The sequence below is a fragment of the Microtus oregoni genome, unplaced genomic scaffold, assembly GCF_018167655.1.
Source record: "Microtus oregoni isolate MIOR12 unplaced genomic scaffold, Mior012 000010F_ref0000083, whole genome shotgun sequence".
In the NCBI taxonomy this organism is placed as follows: Eukaryota; Metazoa; Chordata; class Mammalia; order Rodentia; family Cricetidae; genus Microtus; species Microtus oregoni.
This window is the reverse complement of record NW_024543069.1, coordinates 22,819,430-22,832,114: the sequence shown is the minus strand read 5'-3', so window position 1 is coordinate 22,832,114 and position 12,685 is coordinate 22,819,430. Positions and strand designations below refer to the sequence as shown.

General features: G+C 37.8%; 1 protein-coding gene across 1 annotated transcript in view; it reads right to left on the bottom strand.

Annotated features, from left to right (window-relative positions):
* Positions 1-12,685, bottom strand: part of LOC121453041 (rho GTPase-activating protein 20-like) — a 39,335-nt gene that overhangs the window by 14,175 nt on the left and 12,475 nt on the right. The window contains exons 10-12 of the mRNA XM_041659561.1: positions 10,880-10,989; positions 10,272-10,458; positions 8,013-8,267 (exon numbers count right to left, since the gene is read on the bottom strand). Coding sequence (XP_041515495.1) covers positions 8,013-8,267; positions 10,272-10,458; positions 10,880-10,989 — 552 coding nt within the window. The remainder of the gene's footprint in view (positions 1-8,012; positions 8,268-10,271; positions 10,459-10,879; positions 10,990-12,685) is intronic.

Genomic DNA, 12,685 nt, shown 5'->3' with positions numbered 1-12,685 from the left:
ACAGTGTTCTGTCTACATGTATACCCTTGGATGCCAGAAGAGGGCACCAGATCTCATTACAGATGGTTGTGAGCCACCATGTGGTTGCTGGGAATTGAACTCAGGACCTCTGGAAGAAGTCAGTGCTCTTAACCTCGGAGCCATCTCTCCAGCCCACGTCTTTGATTTCTTATTTTCAGCTATAAATGGCATAAGATGATGCCACAGTCAAGAATCCAAGGGAATTTCAATCCCTCATCGATGGTTTCACTTTAAAAAAATGACTATGATACATAACCTTATGAATATTTTCACCATGTTCATATTTGTAATGATTACGATCACTGTTATCAGAAAATATTGTAAAATAAGCAAGGCATAGGCAGTAATTATCATGTATCTTTCATGCTAAACTGGTTCACATGCAGCATAAATTCCTGACACTAGGTATAGTGCTAAAATGGATGCCACGCAGTAAATGTAAACGTATATTTTCAATGGTAATGGAGAGCTATATAGAGAAACCCACAGCAAACTCACCAGTATTGGGGTAGGCAGATTCCCATCCTCACAAACTCTCAGGAGAGATGTTCCGAGGAGCTGTCTCTTGATGAGTGGTCACTGGATGTTAGAATTTGCAGTGAGGTGTTCCTCGTTTGGTGCAATTCGGGGTGGCAGAGTTTCCTTTCAGGTGTATACTGTGCAGCAATCCTTTCCTACACTATGAACATGTATTACTCTCTCTGGTGAATTAAACTGCCAGGCCGGTAGCTGGGCAAGCAGTTAGGGGGAAAACCAAACTGAGAATGATGGGAAGAAGGAGGACAGAGAGAAAGAGGGAGCATGGCATGATAGAGGATATGTAAAGCCACCAGCCACTTGGCAATACGTAGATTAATAAAAACGAGATAATTTAGGTTTTAAGAATTTGATAGTAACAAGCCTGAGCCACCAGACAGCATTTATAATTAATATAAGCCTCTGTGTGTTAATTTGAGAAGCAGTTGCTGGGTGTTTGGGAACAGGCAGTAGGGACAGGAAACAACCAGATACATTTGGCGTTCCAACACTTACTCTGTACTTCCACATAAAACCTGATAAAGTTTAAAAAGTGATTCTACACACACAAGAATGGAGTCAAGCGTGTGCTCTCGGGAGCTGCCTTTTCTCCAGTAGGCTCTGTTTGTTGGCAGTGAGGAGAGGCACAGCTCCTTTAAAATGCAGCCTCAGGCTCCATGCTAGCGGCAAAACCAGGCAGCTCTTTTAAGAGGTCCTGCCACCAAATACTTTTATGGTGTTTCTGAGCAGCATTCTTCTTGCTGTGGGCATGAAACTAGAAACTTTCCAGAGTTGGGGCGGTAAACATGGCTCTCAGAGCTGGGGATAAAAGTAAGCCTCTGCCATGAGACTAGACTCTCAGGGAATCGACATGGTATAAATTACATAGTACGTTTGTTTTGTTCTGTTTTGTTTTTTGCTCATGCAGATAGAAAAGGTTACAGATAAGCTGTAAGGACACATTCAGGCAAAAGAAAAACCCTCTACACACAGATTACAGTCTGTTTAAAAATATATGTTGGCCTGGGAGGGAAAAGAAAATGGGTAAGGAAAGTCCTTAAAATGGAATAGAGTAATAAAATATATAATAACACACATGAAGATGGAAAATGCACAGATACATAATCTGGATTGTGCAAATTATTCTGCTGTCTTTAAGTTTTTTGGCTGGCTTCTAAGAGACCTTGGATTATGAAAACAGCTATATTAAACCAACATATATATTTTAAAATTATCTTGACTTAAAAATTTAAGTCAAAAGATATGTTACTTTGGGGGAGAGGTTATGTGTTTGCTTCCACAGGAAATGACAGGATGTGGATTCACTCTGGGTAAGAAAAATCAGGTTTAATTGCCGTATCCCCTGAAATACCTCTTGAAGCAAAATTAAAAGAAACTCATAGAGAGAAATTTGGGTTCAACCTGAAGGTCAGAAAAGTAAAACCCGTAGCCACTGGTTCTTACCTTGGCATCATTCTTAAATGGCGATCCTGCTTCCAAGAATCTCAGAATGAGATAAAACATGAGAGCTGTCTCCCCCAGTTTTATAATCGTCTCTCAGACTGGGTCAAAATCATTCATCAATGAGATTAAAGGCATGCACCACTGGGATTAAAGGCACATACCACCCTGTTCCTATGGTAAACTACTGTAGCTACTGGCACTAATGGTGTGTGTTACCACTTCCTGGTCTGTAAGGCTGATCAGTGGGATTGTTTTACTCTCTGAACTTCAGGCAAGCTTTCTTTATTAAAATACAAATGAAATGCTACTACATTACCTCTTTTTGTCTAAAATTAAAAAGGCAATAACTAATATAAGAAAAACTATATATGATAAGTATAATAACTATATATAATATATATAGGCAATAAATATATCAACAATAGCTAGTACACATGCATTTGACAAATTTAGAGAAATTACTCTATATGTATTCTATTTTGGTGAGTCCAAAAATCGTATACCCGATTTACCTTCTATCATAACTTGAGTTCTGCATCAGGTAAAAAGGAAAACTATAACTATCAAGTCTTCAATGCCCTCAGAGACCCAAAAATATTGACTGAGTAAGCAGGGAGTGTAAGCAAACAACTTTCAAAAACTGTGAGTAATGACAGAAACAGCTAGCTGCCTGGACAGTCACCCAAACTTCCTCTGCAACACTGGGCCATCTCTCTCCATGGCCTACAGGCCTAGCATATCTAACAGATCTTTTTGTGAAGCAGGACATTTTGAAGGACTGTCCCTCCTTGACTTGGCAATATTTGGCAGTCACTTTCTTCAGTGTTCTACTTGTCTGATTTGACAGCATAATGTACATAATATCAGCAGTCAAGACAAAGCCATTTTCTTGCCCACAAAGAATGTAAATTCCATGTGTAATTTCTTTGATGCCCATTATCTTCCCTGAAGTAGATTGGTGCTGCCAGGAGCAGACATGTCTCATTGTCATAAAAAGAAGCTCATAGGTTATTAAATCATCCTTAAATGCCATATTCTCTAGAATTATATAAATGAGCTATATAAAATCAATCTTTTTTGACCTTGAAAACATACCTAATATGACTACAAGTTTGATTATTAGGTGATTAACTACTGACCAGTATTTCCTTCTTATCCTAAACAGTTAGTAATAACAATTTTCAAGGACTAGAAATTTGCATCACATTGTCAAATGAAATGAATAGCTACAATGCGTAGAGAACAAGATTAGAAATGTATTTGCAATATGTTTTAACAAAATTAATCTCAAATTTGTATTAATATACAAAATTTGTGTACAATATACAAAAGTCCAAACCAATGTAAAACATCTAAAAGTAATAGTTGTTTTTTTTAAGTAAATTCAATAATCTACCTTTTTATCTTATCATATCTTTTTCTTTTAGAGTAGATTCAATAATCCACTTATTCTTATCATACCTAGATCCTCCCTTTTTTTCTTTTCAAGATAGGTTCATATCTATATCACCCTTTTTTCATTTCAAAACAAGAACCTTGAATCTAAAATCCTTTTTTTAGGTTTGACAATAATACTAAGACAATAATACTAAGATTTCTATGGATCCCCCAGAATTCCAGCACCCCAACTAGCAAAAAGTATTCTAGAGACATATTCCCACATTCCCCAAAATAAATTATGAATGTTTGTTATCATTTAAAGGGATTCGATACAACTTGTTATGGAGAATTGTCAGGAATAAAGTTAAACAAAGGAGATTAGATTGAGGATTCTTTTTCTCAAAATAAAAAAAGGGAAAAGAGAAATGATAGGAAAAAAGGTAGATTATAGAATCTCCTTTAATCCAAAATACTACTATCAATCTCACATATTTTACATTAGTATGGACTTTGGTTTATTGATACAAATTTTGTTATGCTGTATGTGTATTTATAATCTGGTTTATGGTATTATGTTTATGAATTTCAATTAAAAACTAATATATAACTAAGAAATATGGATTAATAATCATCTATAATAGAAAATTTATAGTCATGTCAGGCAGGTTTTCAAGGACATAGATATATTTCAGATAGTCAGTCTTCAAACACATCAAAAACATACAGAATATGACATATGACATTTAACAAGTTTTCAAAACTTTTCTCAATAGTAAGAAATAGTCTTCTTCTGGCACCAATTTGATGTGGGAGTGTCATATATCAATCTGTTGATTTCATTGGTTAAGCAATAAAGAAACTGCTTGGCCCTCATAGGTTAAAACATAGGTGGGTGGAGTAAACAGAACAGAAGGCTGGGAGAAAGAAGCTGAGTCAGGGAGTCGCCATGATTCTCCCACTCCAGGCAGACGCAGGTTAAGATCATTCCTGGTAAGCCAGCTTGTGGGCTACAGCAGATTATTAGAAATGGGCTAGTCCAGGTGCGAGAGTTAGCCAAGAAAAGGCTAGATATAATGGGCCAAGCGGTGTTTAAAAGAATACAGTTTCTGTGTAATTATTTCGGGTAAAGCTAGCCGTGCAGGCGGCCGGGTGCCTGGGACGCGGCCCCGCCGCTCCCATTACAACAGAGTGGCGCCCAGACGTGATGGGCTAAATCCACTTAAAAACCTGAGAAGGCTTAAAAATAAGGGAGAGAGAGTTTAACACAGATTTTGGCTGTTAGTTGGTGGCATGCTGTAGAGAGATTTCCTGATTTGGCATCAGCAGCAGAAAAATCCGCTGTGTCATTTTAAAGCGCAGCTTCCTGGAGCTGTGCTGCCAGCGTGAACTCTGGCTTTAAAACATTTCAATGGATTTTATGGGGCTGGATGTTTGTGTTCCCGCTTGGGATCGGAAGGAGCTCTGAGACTGTGCCAATGGCTCAGCGCTCCCAGCCTGCACCTGGGCAGAATCAGGCTTAGGCAGGCAGAAGAGCATGGCGGAAGAGACGTGTTTCCACACTGCGCAGTGCTCTGCATGTCAGATTTGGTTGTAACTTGGATAAAAAGAGTTTCTGTGCTGCACGCTCAGTCTCAGAATTAAACGGCTGAGTGCGGCTCCGATGTGGACTTGCTGTGTGCCTGGAACTGTGCTCAGCTCAGGGGCACCAAATGGATCTGAGGCAGGAGCAGCTGCTCCATGCTGAACTGTGCTGACCTCAGGCAGGAACTGCCGTAATTACCATAATAACAGCGCAGTTAAGGTTTCGATTGGGCAGGAAACAGGCGGGACCTTATTACCCCTATGTGGTGCAACTTAAGTTTTTAAGAACTGCTTAACATTTTAAGAAATGCTCCTGGATAGTAAAAAAATGTTACAGACTCACAATAAAACAGATTCAGACATAAAAGACCACACTGTTGGATGAATGTACGTAGGCTTGAGAGACAGAAGAAAAAGAATATAGAGAATAAAGTTGATGGTTTAAAAAAAAAAGGTAAAGTCTTTAAAGAGACAGAGTACAGATAGTTAAGAGATTAAAAGAAATAAAGAAAAATAAGCCACGTAAAAATGGAAAATTCACAGAGAGTCTGGATTATGTACATTGTGTTTTCTTTAAAATTTTTGACTGTGAAGGGGCTAAGTAGAGAGACACATTTCATTACATGGGCTGCCAAGATAAACCAGAATGGATATAAGGGTATTATGATTTCAAAATTTGGGTCTAAGGATATGATGCTTTGGAGCAGGTCTTCTTTTGTTTTCACAGAGGACCAGACCCTGTGAATTTCTTCTATTTCAATGTGGTATGATAGACCTCGCCCTCCTGAACGGTTGCTGTGAACATCTTCAGAAAATTGCTTCGCTCAACTGCCAACTGAGATGAAACTAGCACACAGGTTATACCGTGAAAGACCTAATTAACGACGCCCCCATTCAGCAGGAAGCAGTTTGGAGAGAAAAAACTGTGCCCATTTTCCCAAAATATTGTTTATAAATGTTCTTTTACATTTAAAGGGGGAAATGATATAGGTATGAATAATTTGCATTGGTATGGATTTTAAGGTCAATTTTGTTATGTATATGTATTTCTGATATTGATTAAGGTACTGTGATTGTGTAGTTCATTTAAAATGTAATGTATAATTAGAAAATATAAGTTGTTAATGGATAATCATCAATAATAGTAAAGCTTGTAGACATGTTAGTTAGATTTTCTAGATATATAGAGATACATTTCAGTTAGATAGACATTCTTCATATCTTTCAAAGACTGCAGAATATGGCATTTTAAATGTTTTAATAACTTAGGGTTTTTCATGACAATGAGACATGTCTGCCCCTGGTGGCACCAATCTACTTCGAGAGGAAGATGGGCATCGAAGAGGATCCTTATGGAGTTGGATAGCCATTTGGGCAAGAAACTGCTCTTGCCTGGACTGTTGCATTAAATGGACACAGAGAACCCGCAGAGAGAGGACTGCTGAACTTGCCTAAAGGTGAGACGGTCTTTTGGGGTTCCTGACTCATGAAAGAGTCTGTGAGACATTCTGCAGGACACAGCAGAAAGTGACTGAACTGTCTTTGGAATTTCATGCTTGATGAAAATGTCTGCTGGATACTATGGGCCTAAAGGCTGAAGATGGATGCCCCAACGTTATAAAAGTACTTTGGGTGACTGTCCAGGCAGCGAGATGTCTTTGTCATTTATAGAGTTTGAAGTTTCTTAGTTCTTGTTTACTTAGGTAATATTATATCCTTCTGGAGTCTTTGATGGAGTTGAAGAATGGATAGGTAGTTATAGTTTTCCATTGTTCTGATAAAAGATAAAATATATATAAATATTTTAACTGTGATTCTTGCTTAAGAACTGTTTTGCTATATGTAATTTTACTATGTTAAAGTTAAAAGCCTTTGTTTTTTGTTTAAACAGAAAAAGGGGAAGTGATGTGGGAGTGTCATATATCAATCTGTTGATTTCATTGGTTAAGCAATAAAGAAACTGCTTGGCCCTCATAGGTTAAAACATAGGTGGGTGGAGTAAACAGAACAGAAGGCTGGGAGAAAGAAGCTGAGTCAGGGAGTTGCCATGATTCTCCCACTCCAGGCAGACGCAGGTTAAGATCATTCCTGGTAAGCCAGCTTGTGGGCTACAGCAGATTATTAGAAATGGGCTAGTCCAGGTGCGAGAGTTAGCCGAGAAAAGGCTAGATATAATGGGCCAAGCGGTGTTTAAAAGAATACAGTTTCTGTGTAATTATTTTGGGTAAAGCTAGCCGTGCAGGCGGCCGGGTGCCTGGGACGCGGCCCCGCTGCTCCTATTACAACACCAATTAAAATAGAGAAAATGATGGGCACTGAAAAAATTCCATACGGAGTTTGTTTCTTATGGCAAAAGCTAACCATGTGAAAAAGAAACTACCCTTGCCTCAACTGCTGATGGTTACTTTCCAAACTGAACTAGCAGGATACAAGAAAGGCGACTGATGAACTTTGACAGGATTAGGTTGCACTGTCCTTCAAAATTTCCTGCTTCACAGGAAAGTCTGTCAGATATGCTAGGCTTTTAGGGCAGATTTGGATGCCCCAGCGTTACAGTGGAAATTTGGGTGACTGTCCAGGCAGTCTGATGTCCCTTCTCATTGGGTAACACTACACCCTCTGGGTTCTTTGATGGAGTTGAGGACTAAATAGTTTTAATTGGACATTTCCTTAGTTATAATAGAAAGTAAATTAGATACAAAACTTTAGACTCACCAAGATAGATAATTAAATATTTTCTTTAATTTTGTCAGATGCCAGTGGAATGGATATTGTTACGATAATTTTTACTTATTAACTGTTTTGTGGTATATAGTATTATATTAAGGTTAAAACCTTTATTTTTAATTAAACAAACAAGGGGAATGCTGTTCTTTCCTAAAGTATGAATATGTATTACTCTCACTGGTTAATAAAAAGCTAAAAGGCCAGTAGCTGGGAAGAAATTTAGGTGAGAAAGCCAGACTGAGAGAGATGCTTGTTGTAAATGGTGTTTTCAGGTATAAATGTGTCTAACTTTTAAGTTGTGATAATAGAACATCTATACTCACCTCTAATTCCTCATTGTGACGAGGAGCAGTTGGACTTCTGGGCTGTACATCATTGCCTGTGGGGCACGTGCTGCCACTGGGGCAGGGGTCTTCTTCACGCTCACTTTCTTCCATCACAATTTTGTCAGTTTGAGTGTTAAGGGCGTTGTAAGTGTTCTCCCCATCAGAGCAAACCGATGGACTCTCACGATGAACTGGAATGCCTTCTCTAAATATTTTTGGATAATTCTCAGTTAGGAAACTGACCAGAGAAATCTGTGACAAAAGGAGGTAAACACAGAGATCTCTGACCTTTTGCATGGTTGTAAATCTCATTTTAGCCTTGAGGCTAAAAGTTGGTACCTCAAAATTCTGAGAAAAAGTCACCTTCTATAAAATAGAGGGGAGTTTTCTGTTAGAAAAATGAAAATATTTTATGACCAGATGTTAAAATGTGACCATCATAATGCAATACCATATGGGGATGATTTCCAGTGTTCCCACTGTGATGAGTAACTTGTCTAAAATCCTTCCACTTGTGACAGACATGGCTGAGCATATTTGTAAGGATGCTTCCAGAAAGGCACAGTTAAGGAGGAAGACTACCCTTGAATGAGGGCATCATGTGTTGAACGTTCGATTGGGTGTCTAAAAATGAAGGGCAGATTTCATGGGTCTCTTGTTTGTTCAGTGCAGATGCAATACTAACAGCTTGACATGCAGGTTTATTACATTGGGAGGTATTTGGAGGAAGGCCTATTTGGCTGATATTGAATAATTGTGGGACTGCAATGACAAGCTGTTTGGATCCTAACTTTCTTTTCCATTCATTGATGCTATACAATATGAGGAAAAGATGTTCTGAGTCAGATGTTGTAGATTATTATTTTATGATGAGTTACATTTGTTTAGATTATGGAATATTTGTTTAGTAATGTAAAGATGTGTTACATTCCTTTATATTGCATTTTTAAACTGTGGGGCTGTGCTACTTCCCCTGTTTAAAATACGTGATTGATCTACTAAAGAGCTGAACATCCAACAGTGAGGAAGAAGGGTTGGGAGAATGGCAGTCAAGGAAAATAAATGGGAGAAATACGAGAGGAGCAATATCTAGGAACAAGTAAGGGAAGAGAACTCTAAGTACCAGCTACCCAGCTACCCAGCTACCCAGCTACCCAGCAAGCCAGGGAGTAAGAAGCAAAAAAAAGGTATATATGACAAAGTTTAAAGCCCAGAGGCTAAAGGAGGAATGGATAATTTAAGTTAAGGAAAGTTTACCAGAAACAAGCAAAACTAAGGCATGGCACTCATAAGAAAGAATAGGACTTCATGTGGATTTATTTGGAAGCCGGTGGCAAGTCCCTCAAAGCTCAAAGAACAAAAAGTAAAAGAGCGAAGAGTAAAAGTAACCAACATCAATGAGGCCTTTCTTTAATGTATTTATTACAGTCCAAAGAGCAATCAATAGTGAATCAGAAACTCAAATACCGAGAGTCAAAATAACCATTTGATCTTTATATTGAATAAATCCTGCTATTTTATTATAGTATTTGAAAGATGCCTACAATAGAAAAGTGTTCTCAAGAATTTCTCTAATCCAACCAAAATTAGCAACAAAAGGCTGAGGATATATTTAATCACACTAACCAGATATTAGAACAACCGTATCTGAGAAAAGCAATCCACATTACCTTTGTTTACTTGGGAAACCACCTTGAAAACAAAGAAGAGCCGGGCGATGGTGGCACATGCCTTCAATCCCAGCACTTGGGAGGCAGAGGCAGGCGGATCTCTGTGAGTTCAAGACCAGCCTGGTCTACAGAGCTAGTTCCAGGACAGGCTCCAAAGCCACAGAGAAACCCTGTCTTGAAAAACAAAAAACAAAAAGACAACAAAAAAAAAAAGAAAACAAAGAAAAATTCCCACACCCCTCAGTGATGGCATCAAGGATTTAGCCTTGATTTCTGAACTCAGCACCATATTTTTTTTTTATCATTTCAGAACACTAGCACTTAGTGGATTAATCTAACAATATTCTAAATCACAATTGACAAAGGACTGAGATATTAATACCCATTTAAATTCTCCTGACTCAAGATACACAAATGATTCTTCCCACAGAAGAATGAAAATCAAGGGTGCATTTATTTAAAAAACAAAACAACATCAAAACAAAAATGAACAAATGAACAAAACCCAGACTCCCAGGATATTCCTGTATTCTTGCCTCATTGTGAAGACTTGTTTTCCATAAGCAAAAAATGCTTGTCTTGTTACCTTTTTGGAGACATCTGGCAGTTCCAAGTTGCTGGAACCAGGCAGGCATAGAATACTCAGAGCGATGCAAACAGCTAAATTTGATGATGTCATATGGTTGAGTTCAGATTTTTGCTCAATTTTGTACAATATCCCGAAAAGTGTTTTCAAAAGAAAGACATTTGGTTGGGGTATTTGCTCTAAAAGACTGAACACGGAGATAAGTTATTTTAAAACAATAAATTGTACTTATAAAATTATAAATATGAAGAAAGGGAACAGAGTAATAATCTGTATCTTATTCATGATTTTCTGAGAATCAAATGAAAAGCGGAATGTGTCCTATAAATATTGCTTGGAATATCTCCCCAAAGTCAGAAATAAATAGTGAAATTTAATTAATAAATATACAATACATATACACATAATGATGAGTTTTTTTAAATACGAGCCACTGTGACTCCCCAAATCATACTTCTCTTTTCAAATCCTCTTCTGTGATTGTGAACAATTGAAACCATTTGTTCTCAGTCAATATATTTAGTATTCTGTGCTGTATAATCTAATGTGTCTAAGCAAACATGACTTCTACTGTGTTAGTGTTGTTCCAGCCATCAGTGAAGCATTACCTCTGTGCTGCAGCTACTTTCTTCTCTTCACACTCTTGGTCAGGGACACCGAGCCATTCATCATAAAGTCCAGACGTCAACACACTGCCTGGTATATTTTGAAGAAATTCCTTACAGACAAAGAGGAAATAATGTGGAAAATAAAAAAATCACAGAAATTACTCAAAATACTTTCAACTGTAAAAGTCCATTTAGTTTCAACTTTGTTCATAGTTCCCAGCCTGCCCTAGTTGGAGGCTTGTCTGACGTGAAGACCCTCTGAGTTTTGAGCAGATTTTGAGTAGAGAAAACTAGCACACACTAAAGAAATCAGTATCTTATCTCAAATCCCATTTCTAAATGACAAAATACACATTATGTTCATTTCTTCACAATCAAGGGCTTTATGCTTCTAATCCTAATGGCTCTGAAAACGTGATCTAATTGCAGGGACCCATGTGCTCATGAGGAAGGACTGAGTGAGCATAGACTTCCTTTCATGTGCTGTGTGTCCTGAGAGAAAATGCTTCTAATACCATCCTGTAAGTGGTGGTGGAAATGGAATGTGTGTCTTTTTATAGTGACTGTCAAGAGAATGTCACAAACTGGGCATGTGACACGTGAGAATACATGGAAAGCACAGTGCCATGCTCCTGCAATCTCTGCACTCAGGAGAGGAAAACAGAAACCTCAGGTTAGACGGCAATGCAACAACCTGCATAATTCCTTCTTAGCTAAAACTGAATGGTGCCTTGATGTTAGTCATTGAAAAATTAAGATTTCAAACCACCTTGACAGTTTCCGGTCACTGCTGTTTGTACTGGTCATATGGATTTAACTTTCAAGAAATGTACCAAGCTACTTTTATTATTACACATTAGGAATTATTCCGTTATCAGTTATCTAAAACTATCAAGTATTTTTTAGAGCTGTCCCATGTACCATGTGTGGACTGAAGTAATTGAGATAAGCTAGTGAGGAAACTGTACCAGTTACCCTCTCTTCTATCATTAGTACATAACAGATACGCAAAGTCCACCATGACTGTTTGTATTGTTCACCGTGTTCTTACAAGCGGGTCTCTGTGCTTAGAAGCAGAAAACGCCATGGCTGGTGCAGACAGTCTGGGAGGAGACAGCATCATCTCTGCCTGATGTCACTGAACATGCTCCCTTTCCAGAGCATGCTTATCCTCTGAGGATTCCTGAGCCTCAGTGCACCAAGGGAAATTGCTGTTGAGCTACTGCGCAAACATGACTCATTGTCAATTCCTACGTGGTGCTGATAGCATATTTAGTAGCAGGGTGGGCTAATTATTTAGGATGTGAAATGGTAGTATAAAGGAAAATTTAGAGTTTTAATATATGTGTTCCTGTATCATCAAATCTATTTCAGTTGTGTATCTCACAGAGGTAATACCTGACTACTTTATATACCTAAACTGTGTTATTTTGCCTGCTTTAAGTCATTTCTGAACTGTTGATATTCACTGTGTGGCCAGACCATAATGAGGGTCATAGAAATACTATAGAACGGGGATGATTAATGTTATATATATATATATATATATATATATATATATATATATATACACACACACACACACATATGTGTATATATAATATACATATAATATTTTGGATCTGTTAATAAGCATGCGTATGAATTGTTTTGCTATTGTAATGTTTCTCTTTCAAAAAATTACATAATTTTGTTTTTATCTTGTTCATTCTATCATTCATTTTTGCATGCATCAATGCAAGTTTCAGAAATCAAACATACCTGACTAGGCCTGCAACAGGGTGACTCTCATGGGCTTCTATAAAA